Source organism: Chanos chanos, chromosome 9 (assembly GCF_902362185.1).
Source record: "Chanos chanos chromosome 9, fChaCha1.1, whole genome shotgun sequence".
NCBI classification, from domain to species: Eukaryota; Metazoa; Chordata; class Actinopteri; order Gonorynchiformes; family Chanidae; genus Chanos; species Chanos chanos.
The window spans coordinates 7,724,285-7,751,120 of NC_044503.1; the positions used below are offsets into that span (position 1 = coordinate 7,724,285).

The 26,836-nt window shown below is 43.7% G+C and overlaps 1 protein-coding gene across 1 annotated transcript; it reads right to left on the reverse strand.

Moving 5' to 3' along the window:
* Positions 1–26,259, reverse strand: acbd6 (acyl-CoA binding domain containing 6). The gene is made up of 8 exons (XM_030784842.1): positions 25,870–26,259; positions 25,237–25,301; positions 24,593–24,689; positions 20,707–20,789; positions 16,984–17,089; positions 12,645–12,734; positions 2,147–2,177; positions 1–324 (listed from the first exon to the last, which is right to left on the reverse strand). The coding sequence occupies exons 1-8, from the start codon at positions 26,143–26,145 to the stop codon at positions 170–172; spliced, it is 903 nt and encodes a 300-aa protein (XP_030640702.1). The 5' UTR covers positions 26,146–26,259; the 3' UTR covers positions 1–169.
* Between the last annotated feature and the right edge of the window lie 577 nt (positions 26,260–26,836).

The window sequence follows — 26,836 nt, forward strand, 5'->3', positions numbered from 1 at the left end:
TACCATTTTAAATAACAGAGGGGTGGGATTTGTGTTGTCTGAAAGGTCTCACTGCAAGGGCTAAAGTATGTGTGTCTATGTGTGTGTATGTGTGTGTGTGTGTTTTTGATCTGTGAACAGGAACAGAGCGGGAGCTTAAGAACTACGACAGAAGGGTAGGGTGCCAGGTTTAGCCTTTGGGTGCTGTGTACTGGCGGAGGAGAGAGGAGATATCACTGGATTCTGTCACCTCCTCTGGTAGAGACCCCTCCTGATCTTTAATGAATGGGTCCGCCCCGGCCTGCAGGAGAAGCTCCACGATTTCAGCAAACTCGCATGCCGAAGCTAGAGAGAAGACAGAGAGCGCAATGGGATTAAATTAAATTAAATTAAATGGAATTAAATTCAATTTAACTGGCAATCTTCTTTTGCATTCATAATTTGACAAACTGTATTTAGATTTCAGCAGACATTCCCTCCCCCCAGAACATCTACTGCTCTCCATCAAACGGCACCAAATACCAATATGCTACAGAACCGTCATTACGACCATGTAAAAATAGTGGAAAAATCCAAAAGAGAAAGGTGAACATGGGTGAAACTAGAGACGTCACTCTGTACCAACTCTTTAGTGATTCCCTTTGGTACAGCTGTCTGCACGGAGGTGTTTTTATTTTTTTTGCGGTGTGTGAGTAAATGAGGAACTCATGTGTGATCTCACTGACATTGGCATGATCATACGTTTGGTTCAGCTCCTTAATTTCTGCCCCATTGGCAAGTTGTGTCCCACTAAAAGGTCCCTTCTGTGTGTAAAGCTGAGATATGAGGACAGGATAGCATTTTCTTAACTGAGTTAGTGTAGGTCCAGCGCTGATGCATGGATATCTCCTCCACCCCCAACTCCACCCCACCCCACCCCACCACTGAATGCTTTTTCACGCCAGCGTCAATCCCTCTCCCTCTCTCCCTCGCTCTCGCTCTCGCTCTCTCTCTCCTCCAAAAAGCTCTCTGCTCAGGTCTGACGGGCTGATGTCAGCAGGAAGTCCTGATTGACATGTGTGGCTTTTAACCTCCAGCCTGAGGGGGCTGGGCAAGTGCTTTAGGGTTTTTTTTTCAGAAAAGAAGAAGAAGAAGAAGAAGAAGAAGGGAAAAAACAGCTCTGAAACCTTGGGTTATGGCAGGTTTTTTTTTTTTTTTTATCTTCCTCTTTTTTTTTTTTTAACTGTTTTATTTTTCAGCATCCACACACACACACACAGGGGCCTTGGGCAGTAAAAACCTCCATTCCCCCGGGACTCGTTGAGAAGGGGAACAATTTATGGTGTGCAGTAAACCCTCAATTAATCATTTGCCAGCAAGTGTGGCCCTGTGCAAAGAGAGGTGGAAATGAATTTTCATTCTCTGCTATTTGTCTCCTGGAGTTCATCGTTTATGTTTATTAGTCATTTTTTTATGTGCCATCCCCTTCTTCTCTTTTTCTTCAATAATGTTGGGACCAGTAGCACCCTACCACAGCAGTAACCCAATCTATGGACAGACAACCCCCCCTCCGTTCCACCCCCCCCTTCACTCCCCCTGCACCAGATCAAGGGCTCAGAGGACATGGGGACCGCCCATGTAGAGGATCACATGACCGTGAGGAACGGTGCTGATTTCCTTTGGGACGACTGGTGATTATTACACACCCTGTTCACCAAATACAAACACACACAACAAAAACGCAAACGTATGTAGACGGGACAGATGTTCCTGCGAACGGACGCGGACGGACACTCGCAAGCTAAGAAAGACGCGGCCCTCGGCCCTCCTCTTGTTCCAAAGACATAAAGATGGGGAAAAAAAGAGATGCAAAGACAGACAGAGAAAGGCAAGAGGGGGGGCTCTAATGGATGGAGTCCACCTGAGGGAGCAACAGCATCTCAAACTGCGGGGGGGGGGGGGGGGGGGGGGCTAGGGGAGGAATGACAAGATGCTACAATAAGGGAGCATTTGTTCATTGGTAGAGATGACCTACATCATTTCAGCGGTAATCACAGGTGTATTCATTTATTACATCCAGTTTATCATCTTTTGGCAACCCGAAAGAATTGTTGACTTTTGTTGTGATGGGTGACACAATTCCATTGGTTGACTCTGAACAGGAGAGAGTTTAGAAAAATGGCCTTACCGTAGTGTAGTGCTGTCTGTCCTTCATCGTCCTGTAAAAGGGGGGGTAGAAGAATTAGAAAAGACCGGAAGCGACGAGAAGAAAGCAACAAGCCATCTGATTTTTTTTTTTTTTTTCATTAAACTGACCACTAGGTACATCAACCAAATCCACCATTCACCGTTTTTGATCTAGCATTAACTAGATTGATATCTTATGATTTGGTGTGAAATTTACCATTAACCGATTGCTCACATTCACTGGCTATAAGGCAATGTCATGGCAAAACAGATACCTTTTCATCATCTTGAAACTACTTGTTGTGGTGCAAAATACTGTTACTGGACTAAAACAACAGCTTCAGGTGATTTCAAACTTTAAAGGGATTATGAGAAAAAAGATTAAATATTGATTTTCGCCACGGTGGACGATTAAACCCTTTAAAATGAGAACAGACTTTTCTACCAGGTAGCAGGAGTGGTTGGAGCCAGCGGTATTAGCCTGGTTGGAAGCTAATGCCTTTATTGTCAAAGATTAAGACAGTGTAGCCAATGTGAGAATTAGCCTTCCGTGCTCAACAAGGTGCTAAAGGTGAAGGAGGCATGGACGTAAAAAGGCCTGGCTGGGTTCTGTCACTGTTCTAGCGGTAACCGTGCTAAATGCATTAGCAAAAGGAGGCGTTCTAGTAGCACACAAATTGACGCAATCTGCTTCATGCAAGTCCTGGAGTTTGCAACAGATTAAAGCATGCAGTGTAGTGTGTGCTTGAGGTGAGACGGAGAAAGACAATATTTAGGACAGGGGTCAGGGGTCATGGCTACGGGGGTTGGCGTAAATCCCACGGAATGTCGGAGAAAGGGGGTAGGGAGGGGGGCTTGCTAAAACCGTTCAGTGTATGACACGCATCATCTGGGGGGGGGGGGGGGGGGGGGGGGGGGATCATCTTTTAATTAACACTTCACTGTGGCTTTTCAACCCCTATGATGATGACAAATGGCTATAACGTTCTCTGAGAACACGCCATATTGCAACTTAAACAAGTGTCCGGATGATCCACATGGGCCCACTACATGCCTGCAGTGAATACATAAAGCTGTATTACCTTCTATGATTAACACTGCTCTCTACCTAGGAAATCTCAGTGAAAATAAAAGCCTAGTCATTCAAACCATTTGGAACCTGTGGTTGTCATGGTAGCACAGCAATTGGATCACATGTCCCATGAAATTTTGCATTGTGACTTAAAAATAAAGAAGTTTATTTTTCTTTAGCACTATTTTTCGTAGGCTGTCTCTTGACTTAATAATGATATATATATATATATATATATATATATATATATATATATATATATATATGGGGGGGAAAAAGCTATAGCATTGTTTTTCTTTCTCAAGAAACCTGTAAACCCATCCTCAAATCATTGACAAAGGCAAAGGCATGACAGACACCTGGCCTGTTCTGCCAGCCAGGGACTCTTAAACAATCCCAGAGCCTGATCCCATTGTTCCCAATATGAAATATCCGGTGCTCCACGGGCGAAATGATCCCAGAGTGCGATTCTTTTGTTTGCTCTGAGGACACGTACTCCAGGGGCCACCTGATTGGATTAGCTGGCTGAATTCAAACGAGATGGATGGAATACTGATGCAGATTTCATCTCCACTGAGGAAAACAATCGCTTCCTTCTTCTTCTTTTCTTTTTTTTTTTTTTTTGTAGCCCCTACAGGTCAAAGCACTATAGAAAGACTGGGTTTCTTTTTCTTTGAAAACATCTACATAACTCACTCTATGGCTAGATTCAGGAAATCGTTCGACTCAAAATCAAACTGATACTACAAACAGTTTTCCTGTAAAGGTGTTTAAAGTTTCAGTTTTAAAGGGTCTTGTGATGTATTTTCTATATTAATAATAACATATTTGTTGCAGTATTTATATATTAAAATACATCATATGTTTCTTACTGTTTGGAGAGAACAAATACACTGTAACTGCTCTAGAAACAAGATCATTTATATAAGGCAGTAGTTCTCTGTTTTATTGGCTTTGAAAAAGAACTGGCTGAAGAAACCTATACATATTCATACGTCTAAAAATAAGCCCTGGGTGTGTGGTCGTATTTTATTTGTGCCTATAGACAAGTAGACTGACAGATGTTTACTGTAATGGGCGTGAGTGGAACCCACTGATGCACACACACAAATACATACAGGAATAATTAAAGAGTGAGAGCTTTAGAGAGCCTAATCTGCTTTCACTAATCTGCCTTCCTGCGCCTGGCGGGCCACCACAGGCACGGTGAGCTGGCTGACTGCAGCACATCCACAGAATGGCTCTACACACACACACACACACACACACAATGCCAGCATCCTTCTTACACACTGAACTCCTGAGTTTTACATATTTTTCATGTATATATAGGCTTTACAGTCACACTCTCCCTGGTAACACTCACTGAGAGACAAACACATGCCATGGATGGTGGATTACAAGGTAGAGTTATTGTTCGCCTTTATATTCATAACCAGCGCTAACCACTAAAGAGACAATAGAGGGCTTAACAAACATGGCTATTTACTATGGGAATTAATGGGGGCGGGGTAGTCGATTAACACCCAGACTAATGTTTTGCCATTCAAAACAACCTATTCTCTGCATTCACACGGGATAGTGTTTGGGGCCAAAACGGTGGGTTCATTTATACAAACCGATGGCGTACGCGTTGCTGGGATAGTGCATTTAAACAGCTTTCTGCAGTGAGAGAAAAACCTGTGTGAGAGACGGGAGGAACGAGGAGGTTCAGGGACTGGCTCAACTCCTCCCCTGCGAGAGCTAATGCTTCAGGAGACTGATGGAATCAGGCTAAATTGGATTGTCCCCCATTTGGTTTTGGAGGGAAAAAAGGAGGAGGAGGTGGAGGTGGAGGTGGAGGAGGAGGAGGAGAGGAGGCTATCAAGGCATTGCAAGCATTTTTTTTTTCCTTCCCACACATGTTCAGTCCATTCCATTATGGAAACATATATGAAGGGAGAACCTTAAACATGCCAGCCAGGTTTTTCCTTGCGCTGCAAAAAACATTGAAGTGGCTATGAGTACGCATTAAGTAGGATTGAGTCCGTGAGGACACAAACGGAGAGAGAAAAAAAAAAATCCTAAAGATCAGTGTGTTTAAGTGAACCAAGCACCCAAACAAGAATACATCTTTAAAAATGATAGTGGGGCGGCTGGTCTGCTGACCAGTCGGCATTTTCACCTGTCTTTGTTCATCAGGGCTGCCCGGTGTGTGTATAGATGTACGGTAAAGAGTTTATCTATGTGACTTTCTCAGATTATCTCTTTGTTTGTCGCAACGAAAACCCTAGAGAATGCTACTATTAGATTACTCTCCAAGAGGACGGCTGGAATGGACTTCCTTAGAGGAAAAATGTGGACGAGAGATGTGGGAGAGAAGAGAAGAGAAGAGAAGAGAAGAGAAGAGAAGAGAAGAGAAGAGAAGAGAAGAGAAGAGAAGAGAGAATGACATAGAAAGAGGCAGAAACAGAGAGACCCAGCAGACGGAACCGGGTTTATCCTCATGTGAGGCGGCGGCAGCAGCAGCAGCAGCAGCAGTGTGCTGGTTGTCAGACGGAGGGAAAAATCCTACGCCATCTGTAAGAGTACGCCGCAGCGTACGAGAGCCAACGGAGGGAGAGCATGAGTGCGTCCTCTCTCCCCGCACAGCCACTAAAAGCTTTCATGTTTTCATACCGTCACAATCCGGCAAATGCCCACGGCATATGGTAGGTGTGTTCGGAGCAATTCTAGGTTTTGTTTATCCTTTAACACCATTCACTATTACAGCTAAATCTAACTCTTACCAACAGCCTCATTCTCATTCTTTCTGTCTCTCTCTCTCTCTCTCTTAAAATCCTCTCTTTCCCTATATCCACTGCCCTGTGACAGCCACATTAAACAAGTGGGGAAAAAATGGGCAAGCAATTATGATTTATGATCAACCTAACGCGGGGGGCAGTGGACTTTTCTAATGACAATGGTGGTGGTGGGAGGCGGTGGGGGGTGGGGGCTAAAGAGAAAAGAGAATCGATAGGATCCAATGGCATTCATATGCAGATTAACATTATGATGAGCAGGTGCCATTAATCAGAGCAGAAAGGGGGGAAGAAGAAGAAAAAAAAAAAAAAGATGAGAGAGAGGACACACAATTATTCAGAGTTCATGCCAACCTGTTTGGCAGAACTCCCTCAAGTACGATTGAGAGCATTTTAACGGGAGTCAACAGAAATTCCCTGACTGAATGCGTTTTGAGCCAGAGCCGACTTAAATAGTACCGGAAAACAAAGGCTAAATGTATGAAAGCCGTCGTGTTGTTAACGGCTTTTGGCTTTCTGTATTTTTCAGGAGATGGGTTTTTTTTTTTTATTTCAGCAGGGGTAAAGTTAGTTACGACACAAAGTGCGCGTATGTGTGTGTGTGCGTGGGTGTGTGGTTGGTGAGAGATCTTTGTTAAAAGGATCAGAAGGCAGGGGCAAGTGTAATTGAATCTCAGTCACCTCTCTGTGCTTAGAGTGTTAACCTTGCCAATCAGTGTGTGAGAGGTAGCCTAGCGGTGCAAATTAGCGCTTTCCAAAATGTCCTTCAGGTGCCCGTGATGCCCCAACCCCCCCCCCCCTCCCATAACCGTCAAAACCGCAGGTCGACCCGTAAACTGTTATTCTAAAGTTCTATTACTACGGAAACACAAAAAGAACAGTATGACCTCTGTTCTGCTTGCTGAAATTTCGACAATGGTAATACGAACAAACTGGCGGCAGTGTGCTGTGTTTCCATTGGCAGAACTGTGAGTGAGGCCAAGCCAATATCGTTGTCTGAGCAGCAGCAGCAGCAGCAGTGAGTTGATGACTGGTCTCCTAAGTTTGTTTTAATATTCAGAAAGCGATTGATTAAGACCTCGGAGGAAGATTGATTTTTACAGTCAATCCCTCAACAGTAGGGCTCCACGCATTTCTCCCCACACTAATGCACAAGAGCACACGTATGGAAATCAATGCTAGAGTCTCGCAACGCTCTGGGTGTATTATTCTCTCAGACTCTTTTTACCTCTCCTCTTCGTCTTTAAAGTAGGTTTTTACTTTAACGTCACCTTTTATACGTATCGTTTATCTTCCCCTTTCTTTCATTTTCTGTCTTTCCTTTTTCTTTTTCCCTGCGCTCTCTCCGTTTTCTTAAGCTTTTTGGATCGCTCTTTGTCGTCACCGTTGGGTATCGCGTTGTCATGTTATTGTCACTGAAAACTTATGAAGTTCTCTTTCTTTCTTTCCTATGATGCAAAAGAAAAAGAAACCAAAAAAAAAAAAGTTAATTATAAAAAAAAAAAACCCAGACACATATGTTAGACTTGTGTGTGAAATTGACAGTACAATAAATAAAAGCAAAAGCATTCACCTTACAAAGTCCTTTTTCTTCCTCAATCACCCCCCCCCCCCCAAAACACACACACACACACACTCACGCACTCTTACACTTACACACACACAGTTACACCCACACACACACACAGTTACACACACACACCCACTTATACACTTACACACACAATTACACACACACACTCTTACACTTCATCTCAGGGGACATCTTAAAATCCATTAAGCAATTTCGCATAAACCGAGAGCAGCAAAGACTGAACATGGGTTGAACTGGGAGACTGCTCATTGATGATGGTATCGTTGAAAAAAAAAAAAAAAATTGGAACAAATAAATACATAAAATAGCGTAATATGAAAATCAATGCTGCAGCACACAGGCTGGCATTTCTAAGCAGCTGCAGACAGCTTTAAAGCCTCCTGCAATTTATGTGGATTTCCTGTGAAAAAAAGCAGGAATAAAACTGTTGAGTGTACATATTGTAGAGGGCCACAGGGAGAGAAATAAAAGGAAATGCAGAAGATTTTTTTAATTCAATAAGCAGCCTACTAAATGTTTTATTATCCGTTTCATCTTAAGGGCTTTTTGAAGCCATTATGAGTTGTGACTTCTAAAGTTTTACGTCAAATACTTTTGGTGAGACACTATGACGTCGCTATGCATCCTAACGACGGGTTATAACAGGTTATAACTGTGAATAAGAGCAAAGAGTAAAAGGAGACATTGTAACCAGCCTGAACTGAACAACACACACAGAACACGCATAAAGCCAGTGTACTAGAGACTACCTAAAAGATGAGTCTGCACACACGAGAACATATTTAAAACGGTTTAATACTGAGGAGATGGTGTACGGAAGAGTGGAACAGGTGGAGATTACATGTGTCGGAGCTATTAATTCTTTTGACAATAGACCTATTAAAAGAGAAGAAAGGCCCTCGGCTTGCTTTCTGATGTATCAGTATTAATGCGTGCGAATGAGTCGCAGCCACGCGACCCTCCCGAATGTTGCCTTGCCTCTAAGGAGGAGATTTATTCCCCAACTCGTTTGGGAACGCTGCCATTTTTTCATGCAGCCAACGATTGGCTGCTTCTCTCGGCCACACTCGTGACAAATTCAGTTAGATATTTGTTATGACTCAGATGGCTGTGCCATTTGTTATGGGGGGGGGGTGTGTGTGTGTGTGTGTGTGTGTGTGCTAGGAACAGCCAGGACAACAACATGTAATAAACCTCCAGCTATGGAATTTCAAACAGCTTCCCCTTCACTGAAGTATGGAAACAGATAGGCACCTATAGAAATGCAGATCCACGCGTTTGAGGGCGTAGGTTTGATGGTTACTGTAAATGGTGAGATCAATAATGTGCCGTTTTGAAAAAACAACGAAGTTTTCATCCGGGGCTGCGTGCTTTTTTTTTTTTTTTGGCGCTCACAACAAAACTCAAAATTCATTGTCAAAACAGCAGACAGGACCAAACGCCGCGCGTACAGGTCTGACACTACAGTTCGATGAAATTTGAAGATATATCCATGACACAAATTTGAATCGAAGACATTTTTTGATATTGTTATATTAAAGGTAGATGAAAAAAAAAAAAATTCAAATGGTTTTTCCTGCAAGTAGACCAAACGTCAATAACATACTGGAATGCCTGACTGAAATGATCAAACAGAGTAAGACCTCCACATCTCTCTCTCTCTCTCTCTCTCTCTCTACCTCTCTCAGAGGCAGTATCCAGTTTACCGGTATCCAAACCCCCGATCCCTTCTCTCTCTCTCCCACATAATCTGTTGCCATGAACTACTTGTAGTCAAGCCAGATATTTATTACTATTGATCTACCTGGTCTCAGCCAGAGACTTTTGTTCTCCCGGCTCCAGGCTTTGACCTCAATTAAGTTATGAATTTCAATCTGATAGACTGTGAGCGCTTTTGCCCCGCGGTAGTGGTGGGCGGGAGTGGATTAATTAGAATTAGCGGCATTGGGAGTCACCCTCTTCGGCTCATGGATCATAAAAAAATAAAAAAATAAAAATAAAAAACACGGCCGGTCGCTACAGGGCGGAGGACACACACGCGGACCGTCCCGTCTGGATAACTCCCAGCAGACCCGGCAACCCTCCGCAAACTGAATTTACTTCCTGCCAATACCAATTGCAGCTTTGCCCACTTCATTCTCCAGCAATGGTCCGCCCTCCTCTAAACAGTCTCCTGGTTTGTTTGTTTTTTTTTGGTTTTTGGATCCCATTTTTCCTCAATACTATGGTCCACTTGTTTCTGAGACAGAGCCAAAGCCAAATTCAAACCGTATGCATTATGCATGGTCACAACCCAGAGGTCGTCTAATCTTAGGCTTTCAGTTTTTGCTTTTGTTTATTTCGGGGAGCGCAAATCCCTGAAAACATTTCGGACCTGACGAGCCGACGCTTGTTTGTTTCGTCGCGTCGAATACAAAAGGCTAATCGTGCCTTTAGCACCGAAAAAGGAAAAAAGCGTTTTCAGGCAGACAGACCCGGCCGCGCGTTTAGCGGCGGTGCGCGTAATTGAGGATTATCAGGGCTGGACACACAAGTGTCCACAGGGACGGGAGGACACACACAGAGAACGGGGCAGACTCTCTCCCCGCCTCGCAGGTGTGCGAGCACCGGCGGCAATGGAGGAAAAAGTAGAATAAGAGTTGCCTGAGGAGTTATCTGGAGCCAAAAATTGCTGTTCCTTAGCCACGGATGCCTGCCTTGATGACTTGAAAGCTGATGCTGACTGAAGCTACAGTCTCTTCTGCTGGGGCGTACAGACCTACTATGAACTTGCAGTTTCACACCAAAAAAAAAAAAAAGGGAGGGGGGGCACCTGTGTCTTGTTTATTGATTTAACAGTTGAACTCTATTTTATTCATTTTTCTGAGCTGTACAGAAAAAGAAAAAAAAAAAAACAGAGCGTTACACCATAACTTTTTTCATGGCTTTCAGTGTAATTGCTTTTATATCATGACCTCAGTTTATAAGTAAAGTTCAAAATATATATATATTGATTCAAAAGTGTCTGACGGGGTAAGAACAGCATTTAGCGAGGTCTACTGGATCCGCCACACAGGCGTTCTGCGTAGTTACGGATACACAAAGATACATTGCATCTGTGCTGTTTGTCCCAGTTTCTACGCTCCATATTCCAGTGGGAGTGTGAAAAAAAAAACCAAACTGGTAGGGTAATGGTGTTGGTCCGTGTGAAGCACTGGTGTTTTGCTGCTGACAGGTGGCATTGAAGCTAATCTGTGTATTCATGAAGGGCTCTACCTATTGTAGTTTCCCTTGATCCCAGATTAGACCCATACACCGCATCATTCGGGGCTACCGTGCTCAACAGTGAAAGGAGCCATCAGTTGATTAATTCAAACAATTTTCATTGAACGTTTAAAACCGTTCCCCCCTCTTTTTTTCAATCAACAAATTAAAATTAAATCACTCTGATCTTTATTTAATGCTTGGCTGAAACAGGATCACTAGTAGGTCAGAAAACAAACACACACATACACACACACAGCACTCTCTACTTCACATTTCATCATCCACATAGACAATAGGAGTTTGGCTGAGGGGTTCAATCTCGATTTTTTTTTCCATTTTCCATGTCCTTCTGAGGAAAACCCTGGTTAGGAAATTTGCTCTAACATCAACGCTCTACACAGATCTTACTCAGCTGTACCAAAAGAAAACAAATCAATTTCAAAAAGGAAAAAAACCACAACCTGCTGCCTTGTGTAAAAAAAACAAACAAAAAAAACACAGTTCCTGTAAGTTTATACAGCACAATAATTTTGTCATGACCTCATGCATGATTTAGCTGGCCGTATTTCCTTTTTCGGCCAATGCCACCGGTACCGCCCCATAAATCCACTCTCTATAACTCTTCTGCTGAGGTCTAGTTGTCTTAACGTTATCTCATAGTGGATGCATGAGATCCTGAGCGTGGAAAGAGCCACCCCTTGTATAACACATAAGTAAATTGTCGTCTGATCTGACAGACTTCTTCCTCTTCCTGTAAGAGTGTCGTACAATAACACTAACCTATTACCGTACCTTCCTGCATCGGTCGAAGGGCAATAGAGTTAGAGCTACTTGTAGAAACAAGTCCCGGAATTGTGTTTCATTTCAGCATCTCCTTACACACTGGATGAATAAATTCAAGGGGATCATTTCATAAAAGTGGGCAGTCAAATAGTGCAAATAACCTATGGTATGACATGAAGAAATTTCATAGTCACATTCCTTTGTGTTTAAGATTAGAGTGAGTAATATTAGACCATAGTATTATATGAAAGGTCTATAAAACATTCCCTTGGTTTGATTATTGAAATGTAATGACTTTCTTTGAGGGACGGTCCTTAATCTCTGCCCACACGTGAGGATTCAACCCCCCCCCCCCCCCCACCCCCCCCCCACCCCTGAAACAAAAGTCATTTGCGAAAATGTTCTGATTACATGGGTTGTATAATGCAAACAATTTGGTTGATTACTTCCAATTGATTTGTCTTAACAGTGGATAAGTAAAGGCGCTGGCCTCCCAAACCCTACTCTACAGTATTAATTTCCCAATGTACGGTTCAGCCGGCTTAAGACAAAGCCAAATCTGTCTTTAAAGCTCGATAGCAGAGCTCAACTGCCGGCGTGGCCCGAACGACGGCTACCTGCTCGCGCCGTCACCTAAAGCCCTCGGGGATTAGTCTATACCGTATCGGTGACTAAACGAAAGCAGCGCTGCCACCTGAGGACACTCTGACTGTGTGGGAACGATGGGCACTCTAGAGCCTGACGACACTGTGTTCCCCGCACCCAGGCCTACAGCCAGGACAGGATTCTCTGTGTGATAAGAAGACGTTTAAAAAAATGTACTCGATAGTTCGATGGGTATGAAGAAGTACTAAGAAGGGGCCATCTCTTGCTTACTGTTGTTACCTAATGACAAACTTTTTTCAGGATTCCTTTTTGTGTCCGGTAATACCTCTCTTGCCCTTTGAAACAGAGTGGTAGTATTTGTCTGTGTGTGTGTGTGTGTGTGTGTGTGTGTGTGAGTGTGTGGTGGGAGGTGACTCACTTGGCCGTTGATGTCAGCATTGTTCTGCAGGAGAAGAGACACCAGTTCTTTGTGCCCTCGATCGCAGGCCCAGTGAAGCAAAGCCCGACCCTGAAACATAACCCAGAACATTCCATATCTTTACTCATCTTCTCCCCGTAACGTTAATCTGACTCTGCAGTCAGAACTGACTACAAATCAGCACCTCGAGATCACACATCGGGTAAATTCGTTTTTCGGAGATATTACCCTTTTTCTCTGAGATCCAGCTAGCCACGATCTCTAACTGTCAACAAACTCTATAAATGATTTCCTATGACCAAAACTTTGAGACAGACCCACGACCACCCCATATCAAACCTAGTGTGCACTGCCCAGGCTGGTTTGCTGAATTGACTCTTGCTGGCACTTGTATTGAGATGGAGAGGATGGCTATCTGCGCTGGAGTATGTAAATAAAGAGTGGGCCTGAACGATCAGTGAGACGGATGGAGTCTCCCGTCCCTCCTCACCTCTAATAGATCCATTTATTCCGTTTTTGTTATGCACAGCTCCATAAAGTTAACTTCACAATAGATTTTCTCTTCTAGAAAAAATAAATTATGCACAACAATTTATAACTCAGAGCCTTCGGTTCCCAACTATTTAACGATGTGCTGACAGAATGAGCCCTTCTCTGGGGTCTCCGAGAGCGGGAGATGGGAAGGGGGGGAGTGGGGGGGGGGGGGGGGTGGCAGGGGGTGGGTGGAGGGTCAGGGATGCTCCAGGAACAAATTGCGGGGGGGGGGGGGGGGGCGGCCGAGTCTTTTGCATTGATTGATGGGCCTCCCTGGACAAAAGGAGAGTACCCCTTGATCATTGCCCCCCCCACACACACACACACACACGCGCACACACATACACGCGCACACACACATACACGCATACATGCACACACACACACACACACACACACACACCACTACCACAGGCTGGGACTGCTTGTTTTAATACAGGCAAGGGACTTCATTTTTCAGTGAAGACCCAATTAAATAAAGCAAACTCTTTAAGTCCAATTCTATGGCTTAAATCATATTGATCACCAAGGCTGCATGTTAAAATTGATATTTATGAGAAAGCCAAAGCCTAACACCGCAAGCTACTCTTTCTTCTTCTTTTTTGAGGATTGGTGGTGGGGGCACCCATGACTGTTTGTCAAATTTTCATCGGAGGTCTAGCCAGGCATTTTTCTTCCCTCCTCTCCTCTGCTCTCTTCTTCTGACGCATCGTTCTCTTCATCTTCAACCCAGGGTTGTAGTCTACTGCATTTTTAGGACAAAAACACTCCCCCCTTAATAATGATTCTCCTCTGTATTATGTTCGTAAGTGACACTGTATAGTAACAGCTTAATTACTAACAGCTACGTGGGTATTGTAGTCCGTGGAACAATGCAGTCCTTGAGAGCTGTCCGTCGAGCTATTTAAAAGATCTTTCTGTTTGCCGTTGATGAGAGGTTTTTTGTAAGCACTACAGAGATGCTAACAAAAAAAAAAAAAAAGAGTCTTTCCAGCTTCGCCGTCCCGATCCAACAGCCTGCTACCGAAAACGGGCCAAAGCGAAGAGGAAGAGAAGAGGTCCCTAAAGGACCACGCAAGCTTGGAAGTCCGGGCTTTTGAAAAGCCTGCTCTCCTGAGTCTTGTGTAGGATTAGGCTTGACAGGCATCTCCTCCGGCGCGAGGTGGTAAACAGGACAGGCCGGGGGGGGGGGGGGGGGGGGGGGGGGGGGGGCGCGGTATCAAAAGGCGGCTCGGACGCTTTACTACGCCCCTGCTTCGGTGGGAGGGGACCTGTCAGCTCAGCCGCCGGTAATTGAGTGGGGGTCTGTTTTATAACAAATGGAGAAAGAAAAAGGAAAGAGAAATTCTAAGGGACACTCTTACAAATGAGTCCAGCCCTCCATTGTGGTTGCACATGTCTTTAGCTGCGTGGTTTGGTCTCTCATCTGCGTGTGGAGACCTGTATGTGTACGGGCTATGAGCTCTCATTGTCCGCCGGGTGCTCCAAAGAATGCACTCTAAGTAACACACACACACACACACACACACACACATGCAAACCCCCCCCCCCCCCCCCCCCCCCCCCCCCCCCCCCCCCAGACATTCGCCTGTAACACAATTTAAAAATGTCTGAGTGCTTTGTATCCAGGAATCATCTTCTTGAAAAGTGAGTGAGCTAAAAAAAAAAAAAAAAAGTTTTCTCGAATATCTTTTAAATTTACGAACGTCTTATCTGAAACTTTCGCGTGTCGTCTTAAAGTTTGGCGTGATGTAGCCTCTCGTCTTCCAGGCGTTCCAGATCTACTTTAGAGTCAACTGAGAGAGAGAAGATTTGTGATTCCTTCGCAAAACGAAGGGAAGAGATGAGTGGGAATGCATGCTCTCTTCTGAAAACAGGGCGAACACGGATGTCACCACACCATGGGTAAAGCATGTCACCATACGCCACTCACAGTTACATTCAAGTGTGTTTTTATCTATCTCCAATAATTATTATTATTACATATGTATAACAGTGTAACTTCTTCCCCGATCCTTTTCCAAGTAGGCCAAAAATGTAAGTGCATTGAAAGTCGACTTGATGAAGTGGTGTGCCAGCAGTCACTGTCTAACAGTCTGTCTCTCTCTCTCTCTCTCTCTCTGCCTAAACACTCGGCATACGGTCGCCGGTCTGATCATCTCTGACCGTCTGTCAAAACCAGAGTACACGTACACGTATATCTACTGCTCTGTCTCTACAGTTTAAACACACAGACTCGTCCACTCCATTTGACTCCACTGTCCCTCGCTCTGTGTGGCCGCCAGACACAATCCTCACGTGGCGTAATTGATCCTGAAGTCACGCCTTTCCGGAACGATCCATCCCTGTCATGCATCCCCCGGGGGGTGGGGGGTGAGGGGGGGTACCTCAGACACCCCCCCCCCCCTCGCGTGGCTGCACTGCGCTAATGAGACGGGCTGTGTGAGTCGTAAAGACCCCACCAGCATGCCCTGCTCTATTATCCTCATCTCTGGGATTATTTCCCCATTGCCCCCTGCTCAGCTGCACCGTACATTAAACCTAATGCGTTTGGCCTCTCGAGGGCCCCGGGAAACCCCCGCGGGTCAGGAGGAGGGGAGACCGGAGCTCATATCAGGCCAAATTAAAACGCCGGTGGCAGCCCTCGTTGAAAACATCAAACAACGTTATGTTCTGATCAGGCTCCATAAGTCAGGTCAAGTCAAAACGCTACGAGGGGCCACGTTTGGTTTTGAAATACCAATGCTTCAGTCAAGTGGATGCAGTCTCCCGTATCATCATCATTTAACATTTGAAGGAGATGGGGTGTGCTCCTGGAGATGTGTCAAGGCCGTTACAACAACATCCTGCAGAGGAGATGATGCAGGTGCCATTAGATTTTGAGGTGGAGTGCACCATCAGTCAAAGCCACGACTTAAGTCCGTCTGCACTGTCACTGAGAAAATTCCCTCACACCTAATCGTAAATTCAACGCTTTGAGTAGATAAGTGGAACACGCGTGCAGTCAGAAAACGGAGCTACGTATCAGCACCGTACAAGCCTTCAAAAATGCTTATGAACGGCTTTGTCAGTGAGGTAAAGCAAGCCTGAAATACTATTTAGGAAGCAACAGATGGCAAAATACAACCTATTAACATTTGCATCAGCGGAAAAACATTTATGAGGCTTCATGACAAAAATATTGAGGTGTTTCGCGGCCCTTAAGTCGTAGCCTTAGACTGAACTACTTCTAAAAATCGCTGGCTTCTCTGTAGTTCAAAATCTGAAGTAGGCAACCTCTGTGTTAGTCAGAGACAGGGAACCATTATGAAAGCTCAGGGCCCAGGAGAGAGAGAGAGAGCAGATGAATTTCACCAGTGCCCTCTACAGGCTGATCTGATGAACTGCATGAGCCTGGGAAACAATAGTGGATTCACAAGACCTGCCATCTGGCCTCACTCCTGCTGGGACAAATGGTTACCCACTTTCCAGAATTGGTGCAGTGAAACAGGCAGAACGGGCCAGTTGGTCACTGAGATAAATGAATACATAGCAGATGAATGAAAAACTGGTTAAATGGGGAAAATCGTCCTGTGATCTTTCTGGTTACGGGGTTCACACGTGGTACAGGGGGGATTATCTACAGACATCATGAGAACAGGGGAGCAGGATGAGAGAAAACAAGATCTTTGTCTTTCCCCCCGAATCGGTGTTTCTCACTGAAAAAATGAAAATATCTGTATTTTTTGGTCAATTATTCAGTTAATGCACACGATGCCGTTCAACCGCAACGATCAACAAAAATCATCGTTTTTTATGTACGTACCTCTTCATCCTTTGTGTTAACGTCCACTTTCTTTGAGCTGATGGCCTTGCTTACGTGTTCGATGTTGTTCTCTCTGCAGTAGTCAAATATGTTTTTATCCTCTTCTCTGTGAAAACAAAAACGAATATGAAAACACCTCAGTCGAAGTAATGTGACGTCTATAACAACCCAGAGGTCTCATCAGATCTTTTGCAGACTGTTTTCATAGAAGACCAAACAATAGACACATAATCACATTGCTAGATTCAAAGCATCTGATAAGAGCAATAAGGAACAAATGCACTGGCGCATATTAAAAAAAAAAAAAAAAAAAAAAGCATCTTCTCAGACACAGTGACAGTGGAAGAGACAGTTCTATGCCCATAAGGCAAAAAGCTTCACTTGTTTCCTGGTGCTACCTTGTTTCTTGGACATTTCTCATAATGAGGATGGAAAAAAAAGAGAGAGAGTTTTTAATAGCACTGTTCAGTCAGGTGTCTGCAAGTAAGGATGACATAAACATTGAAAGGAGACAACATTTCTCCTGCTCCTCTATGCACACACACACACACACACACACACACACACACACACACACACACTCTCTCTGTCACACACACACACACACACACACACACACACACCCCTCTGTTGTTGTCCCCATGGGCTCAGTGCACACCACACCAGCTTTAATTATTTCGCTCTTTAATCACCTTGTGGCATTAGGGCTAGACCAGGCAGACAGGGCAACGGGGCAGGAGAGAGAGAGAAAGAGTGTGTGTGTGTGTGTGTGTGTGTGAGTGGGGGAGAGAAAGAGAGAAGAAATCTCATTTAGAGATTTACGCCTTCCCCTCTTAGCAGTGCAGTATCCCTGATTAATTGCATTTAGTCCTCTACTGTCTGATGGAGCTACCCTTTCTCACTGGAGGGGAGTGGATGGGGCTGGGGGCGGCGGGGGTAGTGGTGATGGTTTGGGTGGGTTGGGGGGGTTGGGGGGGGGATATCAGGGTCAGGTTCAGGCTGGTATCACCAATGGGGCAGCGAGAGAGAGCAGAGCACACTAGGAGCCCATTTAAGAATTAATTGACAAATCTTGCGTATAATTACATGATTGACTGTGGAACTGAAGTTGAGAAATGAAATAACTGTTTGGTCATGACGCTGTTTTTTTGTCTCCCCCCCCCCCCGTTAAAAGATGATGAAGATTTAAGAGGTTGATGTGTTGGCAGAGAAGGTCTTGTTTTGGAAGAGTGTTGACAAAGCAAAATAACAAAGCACAAAGCTCCAAAAATGATCATAAACTGAAGTGCTTCCATTAACAATAGATGCTGAACTTTAATCATACATAACTCTTGAATTACTCTCGAGCAAAAGTAATTTATCTCCATTGTATATAGTTAATAACATTTTTCTGTACAACTATTCAGCCTACACGATTATACCCATTTATTATACTCATTCATTCTGAGAGCATTATGTTTATTACCAAATTCTGTGTGCGTGTGTATGTGGGGGTGTGTGTGTGTGGTCATTGTGTACACTGTCTCTCGCCTGTCTTTCTGAGGCTTGTAGACTGACCCGGTGGGTTCCTGCCACGCAGACATCGTTCATCTCCCCAAACAACTAATCAATGGTGGAGCTCATCCGTCAAGCCCGGTGCCCGGCAAAGGCCAGCCCGAACACGGCCGGCCAGCTGCCAGCCTACACGCGATTAATGAGTCTCTGATAAATGACGTGACATCAGCACCAGCACTCGGCATGCTGGGAAGGTCACTGGCCACTCTGTCATTCCCGTTGTCTGTTTAACCATTTCTGGCTGACCCAGTAGACTGTGCGATTGAGCTAGTGACGCTCTTTTGCGCGAGTGAGTAACGTTTGTAGGCGCGGAGTGCTGACGACGTTTGGTTCGCAGCGATGAAGTTTGTCCGCGCAGTTCGCCGCGTCTAACCGGAGCGGGATGGCTCGGTCTTTAACGCTTTAGAACGTCTGCGCTCTGACGGGTTCCCTGCCTCTTTAGTTTACGCGGCGTGTGCGTCCTTCGTCTTTAGTCCTAGCATGCTAACGGCATCAATCAAGGACGGGCACAGAGCCGGAGGTGCACGCGCTGACACGTCACCCTCACCTTTCAAAAGCACACGGCCCTCCCAAGCATCACGGCATTCTGGGAGTGACACTCCTGCTGCCATCAATCACCTCAGGGTGCCACCGCGTCTATAGCCACCACTCCAGATTCATCCAACTGCACCAACCCCACTGCACAACAACACCATCAATCAAGCACACTTTTGAAAGAACCAGCTCACTCTCTCTCTCTCTCTCTGGGCAAAAAAAAAAAACAACAACCCCAAAATGCCTGATCAGCAGAACTACTTTTGAATGACTTCTCTTGACTACAGAGCTTTTTATATTGTTGCCCAGTTCTTTTAAATCTGTCAAACGCGTTGTATTCTGAGAAATCCCAGTAAAACATTTTGGCAGCGGCTACAGGCCCCACGTTCAGCAAATTTTCTTGAAAAAATAAAATGAGCAAAAGTGGATGCAATTAAGTTTCATAAAAATGAGATGCAAAAAAGGGCAGAATGTTTAATAGGGAGGAGGCCTCCTTCCGTATTGCTGGAAATTAGAATTCAGCGAACCAGTGAGCGCAACAGTTTGATTGGGACACACCCGAGGAAGGGCGCGTACTAAGGAGGAAGAAGTGGGGGGGGTGTTGTTAATTGCTTCTCTTTCCTTCAAAGCCCAAAGGGAATGCGCCCATGCAGTCACTGAGGGGGGTTACACCAGGGGAACAGGTGCTTTGCTTCAACCATATCTTGTTCATTTAAAGAAATGAGTTGAAAAATTAATTAAATCCAACACTTTCTCAGGCCGCCTGATACCGATAATTTTAGTAAAAAAGCGGGTGAATTCAGCCCCTCAATTCATTTCCTAAAACAGCGTTCAGAGAAAGTGTTTGGGTATCAGTGTGCGCCTTGTTCCCTTGAGTATCTACAGGAATCGCTAAAAAAATTCATATCGGCATCAGTTATAACTTTTTAAACCCCGGGGCTTAATCCTGTCCGATCCAGAACCTCGAAATCCCGGATCTGGAACGTCAGAGTCTGCATCCTGAACCTCTCGACTTCGAACCGAGCTCAACATGAGCGCCAGCGCTTAAAAATAAACGTAAACGTTGCATAGAATGCTGTTCTGTGATCTCTGTATATAGGCTGCATTCGCAAAACAGAGGCCGTAGCCTATTTACAGCTCAGATCTGTGCGCCACTTCCAAGAGTGGAGCTGTTCTTTTGCGGTTCCGAAAGCGGACGGTCATTAGTAAAGGCCAGAGACAGATGGGGTGTGCTGGTGGCTAGAGCTGATTTATACTGTCGATATATTTTGTACAACGATGTCCATTCACCTTATGGCAATGTGGACACTAGGCTTTTTTGGAGGGGCTAGAGAAGTGCGTCTGTTTGTCAAAAGCCTGGCTCATTATGCAGCTATGTGCTAGTTTAAATTTAAGAGAGTTTCAGGGGGAATGCGTGGTTTTCCCAGTCGTCTCTGCACCCACGTATGTAAGCGTTTGGTAAAACCAATTCGCTACCTCCCGAGATTTGCCAGATCCGCCGTCCCCGGCGTTACGGAAACCTCTAAATTACAAGTTAACCACTGTTTATACCACCACCAACGCTATGCTACATCCAAACACCCATACATTCCCAACTACACTCCACTGTGAGTGTTTTTGACAAGTGTCTGTTACCTGATCATCTCCTCCTGATAAAGAGAGCTGACCGCTGGACCTCCAAATCCTGTTCTTCGTTCACCTCCTCGTCTGTCTGACTGCTACGAAAGTAAGAAAACAAAACAAACAGTCATTCATTCATGTAGTGATTTTTTTTTTTTTTTAACTGCTGACACACTGTATAACTAGAACCCAACGGAGATAATTCACCCTCTTTCATTGTATAATTATCCAGTCTCTCACCTTGGAACACACGTTTTAGAGTGTGCTGTGATGCACTGTGTAATCTGTCCTGTCACACACATAACAACACACACTGTTTTTTCCCCCCAGACGTGTAAAAAGCATTTTGTTTTCTACAAAGCAAAACAAAAGACAAAATGGCTCCCTTTTTTTTTTTTAACAGAGGTCAGCAAGTGGGCAGTGAGCAGGTGTGACGGTTTAAAAAGAGAGGGTGAGAAAATTCTGGAAAAAACAAGAAGACTGACACATGACTTCAATAAATGAACAAATAAATAAAGCAATAACAGAAAAAGACTCGTTCCGTGTTACCTCATGATTATCTATCCACACAGACAAATGCACGCATATACAAAAGCATCTCTAAAACAGCGCTTTTAGATGGATTTCGTTTACACGCTTATTTTTTTCCTTTGTGTATGTGTGTAAACATTTTATTGTATCCTTGCAGACAATTTCACATAGACAGCACTCTAAACCTTCCTCCAGTGATGAGTCAAAACCTCAGGGGTATTATTTTATTTACTTTTGAAACACTAAACGTGCTAACAATGGAAAAGCACTGTGTGTGCACTTTTTGAGAGCGTAATTCACTTTTTCTTTCCTCATTAAAACACTGAAAATATCTCCTGATACAGCTTCTTCTATTCAAGCAAGGACTGGAACATTCAGCAGAACAAACCCAAGGGGAGGTCAAAACACTAACTACAATCTACCCACGTGTCTTCCTTTCCTGAATCACCGTAATGGAAACAAGTCTCTTCTTTCTTTTACAGCGCTAATACAATCAGTTACGTACGCGGACGAGCATTTCTGTGCATCTCTCAGGGCTGTATCTTTGTGCAAGTTTGCCTCTCCGTCAGAACGCGTTAGCCTGCAGCGCTAGCAGTGAGAAAGAAAATTGTCAGAGGGTAAAAGACCTGTGATAGGTTCTGACACTCACATTGTAGATAGAAGAGGGAGATGGGAGGGAAGGGGGGGGGGGGTTAAAATCGCTCGCTAAAACTGAATGCCTGACAAGCTTTTATGCCAAAGAGGAAAACATCATTTTCAATCCCTCCATTTTAGATATAAAGGGAAAAGAGAGAGGGAAAGAAAAAAAAAAGAGTGAAAGGTACAACCGCTTTGTATCTCTCTGTCAGTTCAATGCGGAAGGTCTCTATGGTATTGTTGCTGTAGTTTCATAATTGACAAAACAGTCTTACCTACAGGTTGTTAAAGTTCAACTCTAATAGAAAAATGAAAATAAAAGTCACATTGCTGATGAGACCATGCAATTAATGAAGGTGTAAATACTCAAACCGATCCTCAGATACCTGAAAATGTTCCATGAGGTTTGAAATATGTAATATATAAATGTCAGACCAGGAGGGAGCATCTGACAGCCCCAACTTGGGAGAACCATTTTGTTAACGACTGTTCTTATTATCAAGATATAGGGTGTCAAAGTGTTCCTCTGATTATGGTTAGGGCTAGGAAAACTTCAATAACAGTTCCAGGAAAGTCAACAGAATGTCTCCACTAGAATATTAAAACAAACATGAAGGGGGGGGGGGGGGGGGGGGGGTGTCTGTGTGTGGTAAGAACGAGATATCTTCTAGACATTAAGTGTTTTTCTGTCTCGTGCAAGATTCCTCTCGCAATCAACATCCTGAAAACGCCATTTGACAGAGCCCTTAACATGAGGCAATCTTTGAACATAACTGTAACGGCTCCATTCTTGGTTAAATTAGTTCTGGAAAGCAACACTTAACAAATATGTTTTCGTACAGGTTGCCTAGAGCCTGTGACTCTTGCTCTCTGTGCAACAGGCAGTGTAATAATCAGTGGTGACAGCTTTGGCAGCAGGTCCCTGTTGGCAAACCTGTTATTGTATCTGGGAGTCATTTGTCACATGGCTGGTTCCGTGACCTCACTCCCACTGTGGGCAGCAGCCGTGCACGCGTGACAACGCGGTCCCCCGATAAACGTCGGCAAACCGTAAAGACGCAGCAGGGATGAATTGAGAGGGATGCTGAACAGTTGTCAAAATGTGTTTTACTTTCAATGAGGCCTGACTTGAAAATGTCACTGTTAATGTAAGGCTTCCTTTAGTTGTTAGGAAGATTAAGCCAAGGATAAACATGGCCATTTAAAATGCTCTGTGTTTTTGCTCTCAGTTGTTTTCAACTTTTTAAAGCTGTCAGTTTTAGAGAGGTCAGAATTATATACCAAAAATAAAGATGCCCTCTCCCAAATTTGATCTAGTGTTTGTTTCATCTTGATGATTGCATTGGCTTGTATTATCAAACACTGCCCTCTGCTGGTGGCGAGTATAACACATCCATTTATCATTTTTTCATGGCAATACTACAGGGACAGATGCAGCAAAGGAACGCCCCACCCCCCAAAACAAAGTTGTTTCTATGGGGACACTGGACTATTATTCAGGATGGAAAGCCACCAATTCCTAGAGAGAAGAAAGAAGAAATTTCCTTTGCCGTCTGTGCTACACTGTGTTTCCATAAGGATTTGTTCATATTTAGATTCAGTGACTGGAGAGGTCATGAAGAGCTTTAAACTTTATTGTGCTGTTCATGAAACCACTCTACAATGTGTTTAGCAGTATTCGTTATACCACTGCAGTCTTGGAATGTCAGAGGAACGTATGCATCTCCTCACCTACAACGGTTTGTACTGTTTTCTCACAGGTGTAACAATCAGACTTCACGTCTGCAACCAAACGGCTTTCAAAACCAGAACGGATAGACAACTGTGTTTAATAACTGGGGAGTGGGCAGTTTGGATTGAACGCTTATTGCGGCTCTCTCCAAACATAACCCCGCCCAGATATCGGAACAACTTAGCAGTGCAGTCTTATCGATAGAATGGCCTGTATGCCTATGTACTGCATGTCTGTATGAAAGTGCTACCATGTTCATCAGCACTGGTCTTGATGTAACATTTATGTTGAGAATGTGGAACACAGATTTAGATTCTGTGGGTCATTTTTAAGGCCGTGGTTTTGTTTTTTTTTTAGCGAGTACCCTGTCATATGTCCATAAATCACTATCACCACTTGTGATGCACTTTTTTTCTCCTTGAGTGACACGTACAGTTGTCATTTTTTTTTAAACACTACTTCATTTGTTGTCCATCTGTGACTGGTGTACACACAGTTTGGTCACAAGCTATGTGACCTTATAATCTATTACATTTCTCTTGTTGCTACGGAAACTCACATATTAAAGTGCTAATCTTAACATATTTTGGTAGCAAAAAAAAAAAAAAAAGGTTATTTGAACTGAAATTAATATGAGACACATGTGTAAGGTAGTTCCAGCACTTTCTCTTCCAACTGTAGACTCTCTATTATAATGAATGCCTACAAAAAGTCCTGGAACTAAATTCTCTTTTATCCAACATTAAAATAGTCTGATTAAACATCTTGTTCACACACTGAAATGTATTATACAGTTTTTATGCATATATTATTGCAATATATTAGTAACCAACTCTTCAAAATATCTAAACAGTGTGCACCCAAAATGTACTACATGGGCAGATCACACAACAAAAACACAATTAACATGTGAATACATGCACCATTCGTTAGCTTGTCTTCACAGGGTATACAGTATGCTCTCGATTTAATCATGTATTTAAAGATGAAGGTCTTGTTTACCTTTTGGCTGCTGTCTGGGTCCAGTGCATGTACACATGAAATGTATTCCAACATGGCCTGCTCTGCAGTCATATCGCCGAGCTGTTTCCACGCTTGCCTACCAAACAAAGTCATTTTTCCCTTCAGTACCATCGACTCTCATCAGTAATTCAGACTGTGTGTATGTACATTTGCAGCAGACAGACAGATAGATAGGTTGAGGGAGAGAGAGGGAGAGAGAGGGAGAGAGAGAGAGAGAGAGAGAGAGAGAGAGAGAGATGATATTTCTTTTCACAATGGAGCTGAAATATTGCCATTCTACTCAGTTCCAAGCAAATCCTGTCATATCAGGGTCCTGAAATAGTGTCACCTGTGCAGCTCATTCTGGTCTGTGACTCTCTTCCTTATTAATTAAGAATGATAAATTAAGGAGGGCAGCTGCAATCTTCAACTATTTTTAGCTGTATTTACAACACGTCTTCATGCAGTAGAAATTAGGACAATAAATGTAGCAGAAATTTTCATGATTTCTCTGAACTAGCTCTCCTCTGCGCAAAAACAACAACAACAACAACAACAACAACAACAACAACCTCATGAGAACGAAACACAAAAAGTCAGAACTCACAAAACATCACGAAATACTGTTTTAGGCAGTAGCATACCATTTTCTTTGGCCCTCAAAATCGAAGAAACCAGGTTTTGCTGTGTTGCACTTTCCAACTTTTACCTATAGTAAATGACAAAACAAACAAAAAGATGGCAATGGCAGATTGCAAACACCAGGAGCACCGCATTCTTTATTCTTTATTAGCCTAAACAGATTAGTATCAAGGTGGTATGAGGATTCCCTTTGCATTCAGGCACTGCATGGAGTGTGATTTAACTGTCCAGCCAGACTGTTACAGGCTCAGAATCGATCAAATACTCCCCGGCTCTCAGCCTACTAAAAATAATAACCAGTCAGGAAAAACGGATGCTAAGTCTGTAGCCAAGCAAATTAGTCGGAGGAGCTAACAACAGTGATTCCATGAACTGTGATTCATAATAATATATAATAAGAAAAAAAAGTTTGTTAAATGCATTCGTAGCTCATACACAAGCTTATGACTCGTCTTACAATGGTCTCACTGTGAACTCATGTGTTGCTGTAACGTCAGTTCCATTTCCGCTTGCAGTGTCAATATTCAGTTGGGCTTCTCAGTAATTACAAACTGTTACAGAATCTGTTTAAGTCATCTCCGCCTTTGAAGTGCACTGCTGCTGGGTTACTACGCCACAGACGCAATTCTCGTTACCTGTTTGTACCTGGCATACAGGTACAATAACTGCTCTCTGCTGGCTGTTTGGACTAGATCTCGTAGTCTGTCTGCCGCCGCCTCGAACTCATTCTCCAACTCGGGACCCTCCAAACGATGTGCCGAGTCCACTGCCCCACAGTCAAATTTTCCTAATCCAATATCCGAATCGGAATCTGAACCCCCACCCAGCGGCTCTCCTGTGTCAGGCCGAGCCGGATCGGTGCCTGAACCTGTGGCAGAATCGGGGGAAGATGATGGAGATCTCGACGCCATATTAGACTCTCGTTATTTTATTGTTTTAAAAGTAAATCTGTCTTTTATTTTGGTGTAGTACTTCCACGGATAAAACGAAAGGACAGTTGGATACTTGTTATCTAAACGCTAAATCGCTTATCCGTTTCAGTCGGGCTTGTTGTCACAATTAGTCCGTGTGTGGTACGCCCGTTTAAGAAGTCGGTACAACTACTGCGACTGGAAAGAATGGTTCTGACCATGGTTTTTGAGTCTTCTCTCTGTTGTTTTTCTACCGCCTACATGTACTTTAAAAATATCCAGAAAACAGTTGGATGTTTTTCTTTTTCGAAAGTTTCACATAAATGCTTTTAATCATTAGTCTGAATCATAACCTGTTTGTTATAGCCTAATTAAACTTTGTCAGGTTCACGCAGCAATTCTAATGGACTTATTTCTTAAATGTATTACTTAAAATCATGTTTTATTAGTATTAAAACACCAGTATTGTTGCAATCTCATTTTAGCATGTGTTTGGTCATAAAATCCTAATTTATTAGTGACGAATTCCCCATCAGTGAATCTGACAACCGTGAACTATAGACTACTAATGAAGTCGCCAACAATACTATCCCCAGTAATAGGATGATTATGATATCTGTGTGTGTGTGTGTGTGTCGTGCATGTGTGTGGGTGGGTTCTGTAAGCTTCGGTAACCAGTGTTATGCTATTT